The following is a 20,752-nucleotide window of genomic DNA, read 5'->3' as shown; positions in this document are numbered from 1 at the left end:
TAGATTAAATTCTCAGTAGCATTTTAAGACACTTCAACATATGCAGGTCAATTACTAGTAATCACAGATTCATACAACTGCTTCAGAAGAAATTTCAGTACAACACTGGTAAAAAATGATAGATGGTTCTAAAAATTAAAACTGAACCTCAGCTCTGAAAGATAAAGACAAACTTCAGCTCACATTATTATGGTAAAAGGCCATATCCAACATCTATCCTGTTAAAAACATTCTGAAATGCTAAAGATTATAAAAATATGAGCAAGGATTAGAGAACAGTTGTCTACCTTAGAACAGATGATGATAATTTGTGAGGACTGCCAAATTACTGAAATGCACTAACTGCACTCATGCCCAGCTGCACATTAATTACTAGATTAGAAAGTTATAATTAATTTTCTTAATATCACTACACCGCTTTTCTTCCTTGAGTTAATAAAAACAGATTGCAATCAATCTTTGTTAATTCATGCTGCAGAACATGACTGCCGTAGCTATTTCCATCCGCGAAGAACTCCGCATGCACAGCTCTTGCACTAATACCCTGCCTAGAAGCTGAATCTTCACTTTAATGAAGCGTTGTAATAAGGCCAATAAATTATAAATTATAATTTGACTTAGTGTAGTTCGTAGAAAAACCACAAAAGCTTAAAAATTAATTCTTAAAGAATCTTCTTAATGACAAAAGGTAGAAGTGGATACCGTGTTCCAATGTCTTTTGAACAGGAAAAGAGGGTTTACTCATAGTGGCATTGTTGAAAACCTTCACTGGCAAGACTTGTAAAATTTCTTTATCAACTGATTTTGTCATCAAAAGTGCTCCAGACCTCTGCACATATTGCAAGAAATTTTGAGAACTAGTAAAGGAAAGTAACTTTAAAGAGGTACAGAGTAAAGTTCATCAAAGTTCTCATGAAGAGCATTCAGTTATAAATGCAGCAAAGATAATTAAAGCAGCATTCAAAGAGCATATATTTCCCTGTGTCCATATCTGTGTTAGTAACAAAAGGTGTCTTTATAAGATGGAAGGGATTATTCATGTAAAGTCAATGCACCGTTTTTTCATTTTCCATTAAGCCCAAAAGTTCGCTTCTTTCTCCAACCTCATTACTGCTTAAAATGTGTATTTTTTTCCTCTCACTTTCCCTCCTTTGTAAAAGATGAGTGTAGAACTATGAGCATTATGACATTGTGGCATCCAAAGTGTGGTAGCCTATTCTATTTTGATCTAATGGAAGTCTTCACATGGTCAGCTTAAGTGTGAAAGAAAGAAAGGGAAGAGCAAGTGGCAGCAACAAATGAAGGTTGACAATATCTGTTATTTGGGTGATTGTGTTTTGCAATGTTTATGAAGTCTTGTGGGGAATGGTAAAGAGAAAGTAATTTTGTATTTGTGAAAGACTAGAGATAAGAAAAGGGATTTTAAGAGAATATATAGCCTTCAGCAGCAAAGGCAGGGACAAGCTTTTTATTACGTTTTTTTCTCCCAAGCTTCCCTAGAGGAGCCCAATTTGCCCTTACACTGTTTAATTTTATAAATATGTTTTTATACATACATGTAAAACATCTATAAGTTTGTGTTGAGGTATACATACACACTCCTCCACCTCCAAACTATAACAAAATACACATAGGCTTGATTAGCACTCTTTCCAGAGTATTCAAATATTTCAATATATTTAAGATCTTAAGGAACAATGTACTAGATGATACACTCAGACAAGTAGGATTTATGGATCAACTCTTCCATAAATGATCACACCTTAAAGCAGCAACTTTAGTATACATCCCATTGAGAGGCTGCAGAGAGCCAATCAGCTAGGTGACCTCAGGAACATTAGGGATGCAGGAATGCAAGGAGGTAAAGAAGGAAGGATGGGCGGGGGGATGGAAGATAGGAAGAGGAGGAAATTAATAACAGTCTGCCCAGAAGCCTCAGAAGACATATGTGGGACAGTATCCAGTACAATTCTCAAATATTAATTTTCACATGCCATCAAACTGAAACACCTGGAAAAAGGTTCAGAGAAGCAACCCTCAGACTGGGAAAACGAGATACATCCAGGATTCAGATTCCTCTTGTGGAGGATGTGTGGGCAAGGACAGAATCACAGCTCAGTAGAGAAAACTATCAGAGCTGAAAATGATCACTAATGTGTTTCTCCTCCAAAATCAAAATGAATTAGAAGAGGGGAGCAAGCATGGAAGAGGAGTAGCAGGGTTAGAAAATACACAAAGTAGAGCAGGATCAAAGACAGACTGCAAGAGTTTTGATTTACAGAAGGCTTACCACAAAAAGGAACTGGATGGCCTCAGAACCTTGATACTAAAATATTGCAACTTAGATCAAGGATCTGGATGTTTAAGGGACACTATGAGAAAAAATGTAGCTGTTTTCCAACCAAAAACTGTGCTGTTACAATGATCAACATCTAGATAACTAAAAGTAACAAATACAGCACCACAGACATCTGTACTTAATGCTGAGATTATTGTTTAAAAACAATTAGGTGTTCTGTATTCAGCTGGGTGTATGAAGCTGGTCATACAGCTGAGAAAATGTAAGTACCAATCAGTAATTATGCAAGCAGTCAAGCAATTAATACTTACATCATACCTGAAAAGAAAGAAAACTCTTGAATTCTCACCAAATCTTAAAAATAACTGAACTATTACAAATAATAAACTTTTGTTTCTGTTAAAAGGTAAAGCAAAAAATCAATCTGTATGAGTATTCTTACTATTCTGATATAACTGACTGATTTCTAGGGGAAAAAAGATAGCCCATTTTCTGCTAATGTGTTGTTTTAAATGTCAATCTAAAAGATTAAATGGGAAATGGTACTGCAAGAGTATCTGACATACCGATAAAAACACATATGCCATGAATTTCAGAATAACAAAAGGTGTCAGAAGCAGTAAGGAATAGTCATCTTAAAATTAAACATGCTTATAAAAATGGCACAACACACACCCCTCAACACTGGTACAATGAAACTGAAAGCCACAGAATTCAAGTTTCATGGTATTAATTAGATTATGAAGCGCTAAAAAGAGAAGTTGAAAATTCAGATAAGTAAAACTGTTATTTGTCATGTACATGATGCACTGGAACTGTGTCAGCTGCAGCAGGGTTTTGGCTGTCCAGCTGAGAGGCCACGGTTGGGTGCAGGTTAAGGAGAGAGCTTCCTGAATCAGCAGCAGCAAGAAACCAGAAAACGATGAACAAAGATTTACCAATTCATTTACCAATGAATTTACATACATCTATCTGTGTGTTTATCTGAAACCAAAGATGTACTTCAAGAAGTATTGAAGGAAATTGCTTTTTCAGCAAGGGAAAAACCCTAGTATTCTTTGAAGATAACAGTAGAATCTGTTCTCAGTAACAGAAAAATACACTTAGCAACTCTTGTTCATGCTCATCATTTTAGGATGGTAAGAATGCAGAGTAACTACAAACATCAGTCAGCTATTTTCTTGGTCAATTTCAATTCTTATTATCTACCACATCATATGGATGCTTAAACCACTGCAGGAAAAATAACCAAACAACCTCACATAGCTGAGAATTTAACCAGGTGGAAGTTTCAAATTGCAGCTAAAATACACAAGCAAAGCACTTTGTAAATGCCCCTCCTCCGTTTCTCATGGTCATTTCAGGATTTCCCTAATGAGACATGAGTCATGGATTTTGCATGCAAAATCCTGCAAATGTACATAGATTGTAACAAATACATAAAGTAAACAACTCAGAGGTGGCTTCATAATTTGTCTGTTGGAAAATTCTTAGGTGGAACAATCCCAACACAACTATTGTTTTTAGATAATGTGTTGGGATTCATAAAATTAGAGGGTTTTGAGAAATCAGCTCACGACACTGATTCGGAGTGTCCCGTTCCGTTCGCGTCTGTATATAGCTTGCTGACAGCAAAAATAATGTGCTTTCTTTGAGGTAAATTGAATTGTGGTGAAAGTGACTGAGAAGTGCTTCTGCTCATTTAATGCATTTAATGAAAACTGAAGTCTCTGGAAAGTGATTCCCTTCCCTCTGAAGGAAGCCTCTTTTGACAGTCACACTTTGTCGGCTGTAAGATTATAATTTAATAAACACAGATAAAAATTAGGTCATACATGATACAAGCAATTAAAAGGGAAATGATCTTTACCAAGTGCAAAGATTAATGTGCCTTCACTCAGGGGTCAGCATTCCCAGCACAGTCAGTATCAGCCATGGAAAAGCCAGGCCCTGGGCACTTGATTTCAGGGCAGGACAAATGCTCCTCAAGCTGCTTCACAGTGCCCTGTGCAGTGTCCCACTCCAGTAGGAGCTTGTTCCTGCAACATGCAAATGCATCCCACCTGGAGCTGGGCCTCATCCATCACATCTTCACAAACAGCTCCAATTCTCAAACATGTCTGGCAATTCAATACTAAGGGTTTCCTTGCAGCTCCTAGGCAACAGGAAGGTATGGCAAAGAAACAACTCCTGATTATCTGCCAATATCGAGGTGATAACAGCACTCATCCAGCTAAAGCAGGAGCACCAGCAACACCCCTAGCCATATGCTCATTTATATAAGCCTATTCTCAATAAATGTGATTTGAAAAACTTGCAGAGAAGCAAGAATGGTTTTAACTCAGGAAGCAAACTGAGGATCCGATGCAGCTTTCCCACCCTATGTCACCGCATTTCAGGGAACGACTGTTTACAACCAGACTGGCAGGAAATTGGATATACATGCTTGGTACATGCCACCTATTGGCATATGAACTTCCCAGTCCTGGTTCCTTCCAGGCAAAACACAAAACAGCTCAACCTGCCTATCCTACCCCTTTCTCGCACAGAAAACCTTTATATCTTCTTTATAAATGACACCCCAAAAAAGCAGTTCCCTGGTTTTTAAAGCCATCAAGACAAAATCTCATGACAATCATGGAAGGTTTTGATGCTCTGGGGAGTGTCTGCTGGTGAGGGGCACAAGGCCCAGGCAGTGGAGCCTCTGGTAAGCAGCTGTTTTCTGTGGGACTGTCTGGCAGCAGGTTTGTTTGGTTTTGTGAAAGAACATTACCTATTGTTAGCACCACAGAGATCTATAAAGTGTTTGTAATTGTACATTTTGTGCTGAGGAGTACCATAACTAATGCGCACATAGGCTTTTACACAGATAAGTAATATGATAATTATGAACTTGCAAGTATCTATACTCATTTTACATTGCGCTAATAAACTGTGGGGAAAGAGTGTTTAAACTTAGAATTTGGGACTAGGATCTTTCTTTTGGCTATAAAGAAAGCACTTCAACAGAGGAGGATATTTTGCAGTAATAGGTCCCAAATTCTTCCTGTGTTATTGCCAGAGGGCAGCCTCCCACACAAATTCTGCATTACAATATTGAATTGAAGCTGCTAGTTGAATAATAAAGCCTATCATTATGGGCTATCACCAAAATAACATTTTTCTTGGTTCTTTTCCTTTCTCGACAAAGAGCTGCATTGCTTGAACTATCTCATGAATTTTTTGCGATATTATTATAAATGAGATTTTTTGCATTGCTTAATGGTAAATCAGACATCACCACAGGTCAAATATACTGAATATTGAATATAAAGTACTAGTCATGCAATGTGGAACCAGCTACTCATTTGAGCTGAAGTGACAGCACAGCAAGGAATTCCAGATGAGGCAAACACATGGCAAGCAATTTGTTTCCTGTGGTGTTCTAACACGTCCTAAAACATAGAAATTTAAAATTTTCTGTTATTTAACACACATAAATATTTTTCCAGGTTGTTTTTCAATAGTGACTCAAGAAATGTAAACTTGTTTATGAATCATGCAATGAACTGAAATGACTGTGCTGAAAAAATACCCTTTGCTGAAATCATCCTTGTCACTAGTTACTTATAAATTAGGATGTAATTAATTTCCTCATCTCAAGATGTCAGTGTTTCCAATTAATTGTGCAAGGTCTTCTTTAGTCAATGGAAAGAGATCAGTATATCCAGACAGCAGAGCATTCTATGCCAAAACATATGTTTAACACAAAACAAATAATTTTTAGAGAGACAAAGTTCAGCCAGAATTTTCCCTTTGCATCCACTGCAAATACAAATCCACACTGCAATCCAAATGCCTGAAGGCAAAAGTCTGCTTTCCATTGGTCTCCTTTGCTGCAGGGGAAATCTCAGTGTTTAACTCAATATCCAAATCCTTTTTTGTTATTATTACCACTTTATTACATCAGTGGAGTCATTTGCCAAAACCACACATACAAAGCCTTTATAAAGTCTGTCTGCTACTTTTAGCCTTTTTCTTAGGTAATTTTATTTCTTCCTCTAAAATTATGCCAAAATTAGACAGAAGGGATATAATTAAAGATTTCATCTAAACACAGTTCTGCGTGATCCTACAATAACAAACTGTGCAGACAGGGTGAGCTTTTCATATCCAAACTCTCTTTTAAAATAGGTTTATTCTTGCCAAATACAATCAAATTTGAAGAATAGCTTATTTACTTAACTCTTCAAACCTCTGCAAATTCTGCAAGTGCTTTTTAAAATTTATTTATTTTTTAATTTATACACTGGAGTTAGCAGTGCAAACCAGAAAAATTAAATTATCCATCCTGGTTAAATCTCTGCAAAAAAGTGCCTCTTGTGAGTAAAAGCATGAACTCCTAATTCTGTTAGAGAATATAGTATCATACAAAAATTTTGCAAAATAATGCAACAATCAATCATATTTCAGACATTTATGACTGTAAGTGGGAGAATCAAGCTGTCAAAAAGGTTTACTGAACTTACATGTTTGGATCCCTTTGTAATATTCTCAAACTTTCTCAATGCATTAAAACTCTTCACTAACTATAAAGGTATGTACTTTTAGATGCATTATGATGTTTTGGAGATGTCACAGAACTCAAAAAGAACCATTCTGTTTTAGGCTGAATTATTTCCTTAAGAATACTGGAGTTTTTCTAATGAAGTACTGCACACACAAGGCCATAAGACTCCAAATATGTTTTGCAATTGGCAATTACTTTAAAACTTTGAAATATTTTCAAGCAAATCCCATTGTTTAAAGGCCAACATTTCACACCTCCAAGGTGGTTGTTTCATTGGCCACATTTTCACCTATGAGGAAAGTGCTGACAGGGAAGCTCCTTTAAATGCCTGCAACCTAAATCATTGCCACCAGCAGTCTGAAATACCAGAGTGAGTGTCTCATAAGACAATACCACCTATGTGTGTCATGCTTCCAAACACTGTTGCATTTTAGCATAAAACTCCTCTCCAAAGCAGCCAGGTTCTGCTGGGCAAGCTGAGATGGTGGCAGAACCATCCTATTCAGCACTACTGTCACAGAACAGAAAACTTAGCTGGTGGTAAAAAGTTGTTCTAAATAAAAAAAGCTATGGGTGATTTTTTTTTTCTATTTTTTTCCCAAGAGATGTGAGATAAAAAACAGTGTTTGAAACTGTGCTATGGGTGTATCTCCTTGTTCTGAACACACAGTGGCTGCAAGGGCTCAGAAGTGCCAAGAAACTTGTTTAAACTAAACACTTCGAGGCTTGGAAAGACCTCTGACACAACTTAACTGTGCTGTACAAAATGTAGCAATTTAAAAAAAACAGTAATTTTGAAAGTCAAAAGAGGATCTTGCTTTAAAATCATGCTGACAACATCCCAGTGACATAAATATTGCAGGTCTGTCACTTCCATTCTCAGTTACCTATGAATAACTACTTTGTACAAACAATTTAGCAAGGCCCTTGCTATTTCACTTCATAAAGTATGTTATATTGAATACAACTCAGATCCACTATTTATGTACAATCAATATTAAACTGTAAAAGGTAAAGAATCCTGAACTGACACCAGACACAGTAAACATTCTATAATTACGTCAAGTAAATCTTACCACTCCCTGTGGTTTGATTTCAATACAAATCAATCACATGTATTTCAAACTCCTCTTTTGTAACTTCTGCTAGGATTTCCCACTCTGACCCATTCCAATAACATCTCACAGCTTTTCCTTCTATTCAACACTTCCCATGACCCTTTTAAGCCAGAAATTATTATATAATTTAGATTTGTCAGTGAGCCAGAGAAACAGGCACAGTATCCCCCTTAGCCACAACAACCCTTATGAACAGGCTGGACATCCAAAAAACCTCCTTTTCCAGTTTGTTATGTTTCCAGCAATAAAAATATTATTTACTCTAGTTGAAACTTTTTCATTAAGGCAAGGCATAACTATTTTTCAAAGTTTCAGATGCACTTAAAGGTTATATGCTGCATTGATTCTTCATAAAAAGGCAGGCACTTAAATGCCTAACAGTATTGCTACATCACAGCACACAAAGCACAATAAACAACCTTAAAACTATGCAACTGGTCAATGTATAGAGAGCAAACACTTAATGGAAAATATATTCTCTCATATTGAAATTCTTCTGGGTTCCTTAGTGGCAAAGAGTAATGTGGTCTTATTGGAAATAGTGACTAAAATCCAGATACAGGTCTGCTTTCAAAGGGGGAAAAAGTGACATAAAGACAAAATTTCTATCTGAAAGAGGAAAAACTCACAGCCTTTTATACTCAGATATTTACTCCCAATTGATTCAACAGAATAACAACAATCTGGGTTCTTTTTTGTATTTGACAGCTGGGCATCATCCCATAAACACAAGCCCCATACAGCACTCCCTTTAATAATTACAGGGGTAATAATAAATAGATGTGTTAAAAAGATTATTTGAATTTGCAACTTGATGCAAGTCTGGGTATTTGTTAAAATTACCTAACTCACTGAATTATAATTTCAGATTTTTAAAATTTCTATAAATCTGAGAGGTAAATTATCAAAATACAAAAGCAATCTGATCGATCAGTCATAAACTACTTAAAGTTTATAGAGAGAAAGAGAAATTACAATTTTAGCATGGAGAACCCAGATTGTCACAGCTTACTAGGAAGAAGAAAGAAAGGATCTAGTGGTATTTTCAGAAATTGTTATAGTTAGTATTTAAAAAGTACTGAAGCAAAGGATATCTAAACAAAGGATTTGTGTTAGAGACGAAAACAAATAAGTAAACAAATAAAGAAATGAAAGTGGCTTTGCCAGCTTGTGCTTCTTATCCCCAAAAATAAGACTCAAACCTGTCTGTCAACCCACCACTGCTTTACACACTTCTCTCTACAGCCCTTTCCACCCCTGTTAAACCAGGACAGTCCACAAGTGCTATACCACACAGTTTACTTTAATAAGCAAGTGAGACATAGAAGGAATTTCAAATTTTTCAGCACAAGCAGAAGTGAAAAACAGATGCTGAAGATGAACTGAAAATACAAAGCGACACCAGAAATGTGGAAGTGCAACTGAAATTTTAGAAAGAAAGAGAAGGAAATCCCCCTACAAACCACCCATTGATCTAATTATTTAAATTTTACTTTAGACACCAAAGGAAATTTTTTCAAGCAAACATACTCATGAATTGGCAAGTATTTTTAACTGAAGAATAGTACAATGAACTTTTTATCATATTTGATAGTAAGAGTTCCAAAAACAAGACAGTAAGTGTACCATGATTACATGGTGAGGAAAGAGGCAGGATGAACTGAAACAATGGAAAAGATAAAGAGAATAATACTTCAGCTGGATGTCTTTGGTATGCAAGGAGACAAAAGCACATATATATGTTTACACAGAGACATGCAGGAAGTGAGCGAATCTGGCTATGATGATACAGGATAAGCAGAGAAAACCAACTATTTTCTAAAGAACATTTGCAAAGTTAAACAAATATCCAGCTCATCTCTTAATCCAGAAATAATAATTTAAAAATAACCACTGACATCCATAATCTATTGTGAGTGTTTTCCAATTTGAAGCACAAATCAAAATAAAATCAAACCAAATACTAATCAGAAATGAGGCACATCAGATCCGCAATGTATGCAGGCTTCAGTGGCTTAGCATTTCCTAAGCCTGGATGACAGCATATTTGTTTACTCACAGCATTATGGAAGAGTCATCTACTGAAGGTCAAAGCTAGGCAGATGTGCAAGGATTCAGAATGAATAACCAAGAACCCAGCATTTCATGTCAGTTTTTCTGCCACAGCAAAGGAAATTATTTCAGCAGAAGTCCTCTTTCACTTTTGTGCCAGGTAAGAAACAAATCCCTTTCGCATTACCACCTTGCACTGCCGGCAGCTGACATCTGTAGCGCCCCACAGCAGTTGTTGTGAGAAGGTAGGAACAAACCATAAAGATTTACCACATAATTTGGACTATATGCAAAAAGAACATTGATATATTAACAGTTAAGGAGGGATTTAGACAAGGGCTATATAAAAGAGATATTTTTAGCCTGAATACTTTATGCACGCTTAAATATACTATGCAGAGTAAGGTTTGTTGCAATTACAAACATATGCAAGGCTTTTGTAGTCAGAATTTTTTCTAACAGCTTAAAAACAAATAATCAACATGCCTCAAACTGCTGTACTACTGAACTTGTGCAGAACTTATTAAAGCTTGTTGTGAAAAAATTGTTAGCATGCCTGTAAGAAACCAGCCAAAGTCCACAGATCATCACCAGGCAGCAGTTAGCCAGCCCCTTCAATGATGAGAAAGTCCAGGAGTCACTAACTCCCTCCTGCTCCCACACACAGATGTGCTTTTTTTGGCTTTCTACCTCACTGCTGTTTGAAAGGAAGGTGGAAGATAAGCCTGTCTGAACTGACGTGCCAGGGGTTTCTGTAGGTCTGGCCCTGAGCAGTTTACTGGGAAGCTAGAAGCAAACACAGCCAATCAAGCAATATGTCTATGTCCATCCCACTGCGGGGAAAAGTTGCACTCATAAATAGAGAGCAAGCAAGGGACAGCAGAAGATGCTGACTGTCAAGGAGGCAGCCACTCAACAAAACACATCATCATCACACGCACATGTGAAATTCTTTTTTATTCACTTTCTTGTGACAAGTGATGCTTGGGTTTATCATCAGAATGAAGAAAGTTGATGTATACTTATGAATACACAGATACACCCCACAGGTGTAACTGTCAATATTCTTCACCAAGCACTGCAAAGAAACCATTTTCTTCACCAGCACAGTATCACAGGTAGCAGTCCTGAGATGGACCAAGGAATTGCTGATATGTCTGGAGCCAGATACTGGAGGCAAGAGTGACTTCAGGAAAGCAAGCATCTCCTACAGAGCAGCAAACACAGAGCTGCCTTCAAACCATGACTGCCCAAAGCAAAACCACTCCTTTGGAGAGAGTAGAAAACAGTCTTGTGTAGCTGGTATTCCTCTTGTTTATTGGTAGAAGGAAATGCTTATATCCCATTTGAGAACAGGCAAAAATAAGGGCACAAAGTGGCTACAAAACTTTCAAAGTAGCACTTTCCTAATGCTCTCAGACTACCTAAAACAACACTAAAATGACTTGAGGATGAGCAACATACTAACTGACAAAAACACACTGTTCTTAAATGAATAAATATATTTCTGTATGTATCCTTCTGTGCGCAACATATATCCACCTAAATTTCCCAATTTAAAATATAGAACCAGAAGGACAAAAACTCTGCAGCAATTGTAATAGTTTTGTGGCAAAGATGGATTCAATATAATTTTTTACGTGTTTCTAGTAAAAAGCAGTAGTTTTACCTCTTGATATTAAGTAATGCCCAAGGTATCCCAGTGGGAGTGTTGAAAGCAGGTAGCAATTTCTCTCCAAGCTCCACTGCCTTTTTCCGGAAAACCTGAAAGTTAAGAAGAAACCAAGTGTTGGAAAATGCATTGTTGCTCCAACTCAATTAATTTAGCCAATATCATTATTGAGCATACGGTACAATCCATCTCAGCACAATGAAGCATCCCTGCTCCTTCAGTGTGACATCAAAGGAACGAAGCAGCACAGTCTGTTTCCATTGCACTTGGTGAGGAGAGAACCCACACAGCAGGAGCACACAGTGACAATGCCCAGATGACCCGCTCCTGGCACCACCAGCATGGAGCCAGAGGCACCAGCACAGCCAGACCTGACCCTGCAGAGCAGGTCACGCACTCCTGGCTGCCCCTGCTGGCACCCTGTGCTCAGGGAAGGGGCTGTGAGCTAAGGATGCTGCTGCACCCTGACTGGCTGGCCAGCAGCTCCCTGCCCCAGGTGCCATGTCCTCCTGGAGCATGGGGACACAGCCACCGCAAGGTCACCTTTGCTCTCTGTCACGTTTGTTCACGGGGCTCAGCACGCTGCGGGAGCCTGGGCTGCATTGTCAACCTTGCAAGGGCAGTCTGTGGGAAAAACATTCCCCCACATCACCACACATTTTGCAGTGCTCCAGTCTTTATGGACTCAGCTGGCTTACACCCAGAGAGTGTCAGTGCCACAATTAATCAAAAAATTGGAATATACCCCTGTGGCCAATGAGACTTAACTGATACGCAGCATCCAAAGAGTTTTAAGCTTCCATTTCAAAAACATAAAGATCCCATAAAGCAGAAAGATCCCAAATTCTTACCATATGCCCACAAGAATGACAGACAATTTAACAAGAGGAACTACTTTTATGTCCAGGTAAATAGTTAAAAAGCTGGAACAAAGAGGATTTTGCTTTCCTTCAACTGCCAGCTCAGCTCAGGTTACATTAACCTTACTGTTTGTGCACTGAGCGCTCTACTAAGAGAGTTTTTAATTAGAAACAATATTGTTCCAACTTAAATATAGAAACCTATTTAGTGATTTCAATATGTGGATGTTCAAGGCCTATCTGCGTGGAATTACACTGGGATCTTGTGCAACACTGAAAGGGATTATCCCAGGTGTAGTAGTCAAAATAGCAAAGTCACCTTCATTGTTCTCTCTTTCTAATAATGGTTCCTTTCAACTTGTTTTATCTCCTCACACATATTTATGATGGATTTATACTTATTTATGTATTAGAAATCAGTTTGTACATCTGATGCATCTTGTGGTGCAGCCATGCATACATGTTTACATGCATATATAAAGATATTTGCTGGGCATAATAAGGTAATGAAGAAATTTCTTTCCACAAAAATAAAATCCAGTTTGTAAAACACCACCTTCTAAAAGCCATATTGAAGGAAGGTTTTTATTATTGAAAAAATATGTGACCAGGAGAGAATATAAAACTCTGGAGAATATAAAACTCTGGAATGTACTATAAGGAAGCTCCAGACTATCCCATCCCACAGTCTCTCCATATGATACAGATCTCAAGATTTCTCTGGCAACAGTCCAAGATTCAGAATTACAGTGAAAGATATTTTGAGGGAGATTAACTAATTTCAAGCCAAATTATGTCTGGAGTCAGAAAACTTTCTTGAGTGGATTGCATCAGAGTGCTGGGAGAAACCTGAAACAAAGCAGCAGGGAAAACAATTTGCTTGGAAATCCCGTCACAATCCATGATATTTCTGACTTCCCAGTTTACCAATTATGTGGATTCTGATGAGAATTAGTCATGGATTTGTGATCTTTATCCAGCACATAATTCAGTCTTCCCAAGGCTTACAGCCTTGGTGAACACTCAGAACCAGTTGGTGCAAAACATAATCACCTCTTAGCAGATTTCCTTGGGAGGAGCCAGGGACAGTCACCCACTGGGAGTGCACAAGCTTTCCCTCATTTCACAGCCACATTTTTCACCTTGGTCTGCTGAAATCAAACCTATCCTTTGCTCTTATAGCACAAGAGGCCTCCCTCAGCCTTTCACAGCATATGGCATGATCAACTCATCAGCCTCTCTGCCCTGAAACATGGAAGTTCTGACAGGAGAGGGCTGCAATCATCCTCCTAAGCCATGGGCACACCAGGACCCTGATATTCTGTAGAAGCATTGCCTACTTTATGGAAATGTCACAAACAATGGCTACCAAAAAATAAACATATTTTATTTTATATAGATATAAAATACAAAGATACAAAGCATTAAGTATTGTTCCATGTATGGATATGGAAGGAAAAGGTAATTCAGTTCTGTCAAAGCTAGTGTCCTGAACACCAACATTAGAATACACAGTGAAGCCAGGCATTCTAACTTTTTTCTTGTCCACCTCTTTCAATGCACTAGACAATTTTCATAGTAGGCAATTAGGAAAATAGAATTTTAAAATATTTTTAAACCATCGTACAATTTTGAAACAAGTGCTGAGGTGAAGATGCACTGCTTGTTTACATGAGAATTTCAACAGGTTATTACTAATGCATGCTGGTAATTTTCCTTCTCCTTCCAAAGTTAAAAATAAAAATCAACTATGGACATTGCCTATTTTTATCTCTAGATCTTACTTAACATGGCTGAACAACTGACAGGTAAATCACTATCCATGAAGAAGAATGGCAGAGACAATAATGACAAGACTACAACAACACTGAATGACTGAGCACAATAAATTGTAGCCTCCTGCAGTAAAATTATTCTCTTTCAGCTAGGATAAAAGGGTGAAGATAAATAAAGGAACCCTTTTATTTCTCAATTTGCAACTTTAAAAGTTAATAATAAAAATAATAGGAAAAGCAGGTGCTGCAATTATTGCACATCATCCACAATGTTCACTGTATTTTTCTTCTGCAGAAACCTACAGTATTGGAAAAGAAATAAATATTGTACTGGATAAGATTTTTTTTTTTTTAAGTAATACAAGTAAATAAACAATAGGAGCTTCTACTTATTATCTCTGCTTGTGAATTAAATTTCAACTTTTGCCAAGCCCTGATCCTTCCCCACTACCACCAGTAAAGTGACTGTTTGGTAAGCACAAACGATGACAGCCATTATGAGAAGCACAAAACAAAGGCAGAAATGACAGAGCACAAAAATCAGAGACATTATATAAATAAAGGAAAACATCCAGGACAAAATTTCCCAACCCAGTGGTTATCTTTAGAGCCTCAAGGATCTTTCCTGGCTTTTCCTCATGAATGCTCATCCAGCAGTAATGAAAGGTTACTTACATGAAGTGCTCCAACTAGGTCAGACCTGGGAGAAACTGTCACAGTCCCATACCTGAACCCACCCTTCCCTACATGCTTAGTTTAAATATTTATCTACAAATACAAAAGTCTACAAAGCACTCCTGAGGCCTCTATCACTTTTTCCAATGCTTTATCATATCTAGACAGCATACTTTTTAAAGGAGGACAGTGAAGTTACTTCCTTGGCATACTGGCATTCCTTTTACCAGGTGGTGCACAGAATAAGCCACATTGCCATCAATCCCTTCTTTTAAATTGAGGATTCACAGCAAAGTACTATGATTACCTTTAAAGTGCAATGAAGCCCCTAAAAATTGCACTGGTATTTAACTCAGCTAAACACCATACTTCACCAAAAAAAAATTATTCTAAGTGAAGCACTGTGATTCAGGAAAGAAAACGATAATTGAGACCAGTCACAAATACATGATCAGTATTTAAAAGTATAAGGTTGGGCAGGATACAAAATGCTTTCTCAAGCATTTCTCTTTAACCTAATTTTTGCTAGTAGTCAAACTTTGGATGTGAGATAATTCTCTTTTTGAACTCTAAGGTGTTATTAACATTTTTAAAAAGTATAATGATTCATACTGTGAGAAGGTCCTGTGTAAGATGAACTCCTCCACTAAATAAGTAGAGATTTCTTCATACTCTGCAGTCCTACTCAAAATCAGCACTTAAGCAAATTAGATACTTACTATAATCATACAATAGATCATGCAGAAGAGAGAGTTACTATACTTTCTATTTCAATCTCTGTTTATGTTAGTAGGTTGTGAATTATCACAAACACAAAAATCACATCGGACCACCACCATTACTCCAAGCCAGCAATTCTTTGAAGAACATTTGGGTAAGCACTGGTAGGCAAACAAGAAATCCACCTCACTGCTACACACACTCATCTTTCCTGTTACAGTCTATTCATTCCGTAGGTAGCACACACACCAAGCCAGGGAACAAGACATTATTTTCTCACTCATTAGATAGCCCTGAATATTTCTTAAATACATATAAGTGTTTTTGATCTTCATAAGAGAGAACAAACTAACTAACTAAGAGATCATACATCCAGAACTGTGATGCTAATGTTAGAACACTCAATGCCACAATCAATCAGATCTTGCAGACTCTTCCGTCCATTAACAAATCTTATTAGGGAAAAGAGTGTTCCCACAGAGAAACAAGGCTCTGCCTGCAAAGATGCAACCACAGGGCAGAGACCAGACCTGTCATCTGGTGAGCACTGGCTTTCATTATACTGCAAGAATGTTATCTCCTCTGGATAAACAAAAATGTTTGCTCTGGCTGGAATGACAAATCCCTTTGAAAATGTCAGATTACCTCATTGTAGTTTTAATTGCTATTGCTAATCAGGAAGAAAAGAAAGCACAGGAAACAAATATCGTAGAATTGCGTATGTGGCACATCTAATTTTAAAAAAGGCATAACATGGTACAGCATCATAAATTAAAGAACAGCCAGAATTCTGCCTTAAGAAGCACCACATAAAGGGAACCAGAAGTTAAAATTTAACATCAAAGGAAGGAATACTGTATTTTAATCTTTTTTTCAATTAACAAAGACATTTTGTCTACATTTCTAATTCTATCAAATTAAGCATTTCTCTTTTTTCTTTTTATATTTACAGATAAAAACTGACAAGTCACTAAGTAAGATTTATTGCTTTATTTCCTGTACCTGACTGCCTTTCCCAGTAGGGTAAGGAATGAATATTTCAGTGCAAAAGCAGAAAACGAGGGCAGAAAAATGAACAGGGACAGGCTGCTTTCCTGCTCTTCAGAAAACTGAATAGAAATCCTCTCAGCATAACAAATGTTGATTTGGGTTCAAAGTGATGTGCTAACAAAAAAGAGCCCTCTTAGAACAACCTGTCCCAATACCTTCTTTACAAAAATCCAGGATTATTGCTGTATTTACATTTGTTTTATTTTTACAATGAAAGACAAGAAATGCTACAAAAATTGTGGTACTCCACCTGACATAATAGAATATTAAAGTAGTGTAAGCTGAATTCTGCCACTATCTGCAATACCAAGTGATACTACACCTAAAAGTCAAATTATTTGAAACCTATTTCCTATAACACATTTTCAGTGTTTATGACAGCTGGATAAGTTACCCAGATGCTGGTGTTAATTCATCAGCAACTCGTGCTTTTGCAATTACTGTCACCTTGACACTAGCAGGTGCCAGTGAGTTGTATTTTATTCAGTCCCCACTTCCAGCTGAGCTGAAGTAATTTATGAATATTCTGAGCTAAAAGGTGAGGAGACAAATTAATAACATTTCTGGAAACAAGTATTATAATGAATCACATCAGTGTGATCATCAGTGACAACAGAAGAAGCCAAATGGCCTTCAAAGAGGACTTTCATGGCTGTAGAAGTATTTTGTACATCTAGATCCATCTAGATTTTGTACATCTAGTGTTTTGAGTATTTTCTCCAGGAAACAGACTGTGTTCAAGACCAATTTCCTAGCTCTGGGCCAGCCCTGGTCCTGCTGGACTTGAGAGTGTGAAATGCCACACCAACACAAGCCCACCTCTGTGGAGGGATAGAATGTAAGAAAATAAAGATAGTGCAGAAGGTAATCTCACCCCTAAAGGTTGCAGTTGTACTAATTACCAAAGATAAGGAACAGGCCTGCCCTTAACAGGCCACAGCTGTGTCCAATGAGGATGAGTGCTATAAAAGAGTAAGTTAACGGGTTGAGAAGAGAGCTGGAGTTTGCTGGCTGTGCTGTGAAGGAGTTAGTGCTGCAAGGAGCTGCCCTATGAGAAATCCCTGAGAAGGTAAGGAAGATTTACAATAAGATGACCACACACCTCCAGCCCAGGACTGCACCCAGTCTCAAGTTTTCCTACCAGGATTCAGAAGAGGGGGACAGTGCATAAAAAACAAGTGTCTCCACCTGAGGGTATTGACAGTAGCCAAAGATCAGCCAGAGCTGATCAACACAATGGCACGCACCGACACCAGTCAGCATCATGCTCTTCACCACCCTGAGTTTTGGGAAGGCTTTCTAGTTTCCAAGTGTAATGCCGAACCCAAAGCACCTGTGCCCATGTGTACGACTCTTCTCAAAGCTTTTGAAAACAGTGATGGTAGAAATAAGCAAATTACTTACTGCAGAGATTGAGGCAGCTTGTGGGATCTGTGAGCAATCACTCACCTGCAAACTGCTGGAATAGCAGGTGTCTTTTTCACAACTACACAAAGTAACAAACATGGGTAAGCTTTTAGATCTGTACTACCCTTTCCAGAATAATCCAATATGCTGGTCACCAGCTTGTAGAAGAAAGTTCACATAAAAAAACCTGCCTATTGCAAAAATTAGATCACATTTATAAAAAAGAAATCCCTTCTTTTATTCAATCAGCCTTTTTTTGTTATGGTTTCACTGGCAGCAAGAAAATTAATTTTCTTTTCTAGCTGACTGATGTACTAAAGAAGTCACATAGTACCATGAAGAGTATCCCCTCTGTGGAAAAGATTGTAGAGAACTTAATCGAATGGAAGTAACTGGATTAGTGAGAGATTTCCAGATTTCATTCAAATGCACACAGCAAAAAGCAAAAGCCCCCTCAAGTTATTAAAAGTAGCTAACGTATGTAATTACTTCAGTTATTTTTTAACGAAGAATTTCTATGTAGATATACTGTGATTGAAAATCTTATTTTAGGAAGGCCAGAATTAAATGGTACAAAATGTTAAAAAAGAGTGCAAGGCACAGACCAAAGAAATAATGTAATGTACAGAAAGTTTTCCATACCCCACTTGTACATTAAAACTTAAAAATGAAGACAGGAACTGCTACATAACTGCCAAATAAAAAAAAAATAAAGGAATACTTTTTTCCTGTTATATTTGGTTATTTTCTTTGGTGCTATTCATGTGTATTTAGGATTGCTTCCACAGACAAACTCCAAGAACTATTTAGGAGGAAGAACTTTTAGACCACGGGAGAAAAAGCAACTGTTCATTTATCTACTAATGTCAAAAAGCTAAGATTTTTAAAAGCTTATGTATACTTGAACAATTAGAAGCTTAGCTACAACCCATTAGCACTGGAGAGCTTATGAACCAACCATTTAATAATATCCCTGCTGCAATAATTCAAGAAAAGGTGGTGATGAATGCAGTAAACAAATTGCAATGATTGCCTGTAATAACAAAAGGAATTTGTTACTCACAAAAGCCTTTGAGAATTCCTCACCCCAGACTGAGGGTAGCTTTAATTTTTCAAGAGGTGTGATAAGCAGCACACACAAAGAGTAACGAGCTGGATTTACTGCACGTGTACGGATTAACCGAGCGCTGGCAAGCGGCTCCCAAGGCGCCAGGTACATGTAAACAAGGCTCACACCTCCAAAAACTGTGCTCAAATCTTAAGACTCTGAAATACCACATCACCCCAAATAGATAAATTATGAAACAGCTCAGTGTCAGCAAATCAGTGTCAAAGATTTGGGGTGCCAGCTTTGTGTCCTATCAGCAATAGAAACCCTGGAACTGTAGGTCTCCAGTCAAACAAAGTGTTTGTTTCAAGCAAGGACAGATGGCAAGCTAGCAGGCATTAAAAGTGTCAGCAGCCATGATGGAAGACTGAACCCACATCTAAGAGCTAGTGGAAGTTTTAAATCTCTGTTTTCACATAATATCCACATAAGAGGAACAGGATCTTAACCCATATGAGTTAATGCTATGTTATATCCTGCTTTCAACAACAGGCACCACTTAGGAGACCCCATACAACTGTACAACTAAAGTATAAAGAGACACTAGCACTAAAAAACTCATTCCCAAGGCTTGTCTGTCCCCAACAAAATAAGCCCTCTCCAACCTGTGGAAGTCCAACATTCACATGTTTGGATGCTGGTGAGAGGCCCTGTCAGCCCTGGAAGCAACTTGTAGACTAACACCAGGCAAGGATGCCAAGACTACAGAATATCTCATGCATTTAGTAGTGAGGTCTTCTACAGTTCACGAAGATGATACATGCATTTGAAAGTATATTGGATATAAGTGAATGCGACAAATTAAAAATATGGCATACAAAATGGAAACTCATTATATTGTGAAGTGATACAGAAAACATCTGGATGTCATCTTAAGAGGTTGGTGTTTTTCCTGATTAAGGAAACAGCTGCCTAAGTAAAATTACTCATATCCAGCAGTAACAAAGAGTATCTTTTAGCTCAATTCTTCTGTTAAGCCACAAGCATCTGCTTCCTAATTTTCTTTTTATTTAATCTTGTGTACCCAGCTCAAGTGCTGTAACAACAAATTGAAATAGCTGCCTCATTTTATATCTTGCAAGCTATCATGACTATACAAAGAACAGCACTTTGCATATGAAACTTTCCTTTCAAGCAGGTGACCATTGAGGGGTGATTTGCAACACCATCTGTGTGAAAGCAGGGGGTGGGGTGGAGGAGCCTCATAAACTGCATGGGGAATCAATAACTACATCCTCAATGCAGCATCAAGGGCTTTCAGAAGATTCATTCCTAGGCTTGTAAATTTGACTGTATATTTTAATTCCAATACCATTAAGTGATTTAGAGTGATGCCTTCACTCTAAATGACAATCCTAGACCATGGTGGCAGGCACAGAAAGGGCTAAAATCACTCTGTACATAAAGGGAATTCTATTTTATTTTTGATGGTAACTCTGCAGCAAATGGGGAGCTGTTTGTTTCAGC

The 20,752-nt window shown here is 37.7% G+C and overlaps 1 protein-coding gene across 2 annotated transcripts in view; it reads right to left on the bottom strand.

Moving 5' to 3' along the window:
• The window catches only part of MAN1A1 (mannosidase alpha class 1A member 1), a 137,050-nt gene that overhangs the window by 48,304 nt on the left and 67,994 nt on the right, over positions 1-20,752 (bottom strand). For both annotated transcript variants that reach the window (XM_005492610.4, XM_074537912.1), the window contains exon 5: positions 11,688-11,782. In XM_005492610.4, coding sequence (XP_005492667.1) covers positions 11,688-11,782 — 95 coding nt within the window. The remainder of the gene's footprint in view (positions 1-11,687; positions 11,783-20,752) is intronic.

The sequence above is a fragment of the Zonotrichia albicollis genome, chromosome 3, assembly GCF_047830755.1.
Source record: "Zonotrichia albicollis isolate bZonAlb1 chromosome 3, bZonAlb1.hap1, whole genome shotgun sequence".
Lineage (NCBI taxonomy): Eukaryota > Metazoa > Chordata > Aves > Passeriformes > Passerellidae > Zonotrichia > Zonotrichia albicollis.
This window is presented reverse-complemented; position numbering and strand designations above follow the sequence as displayed.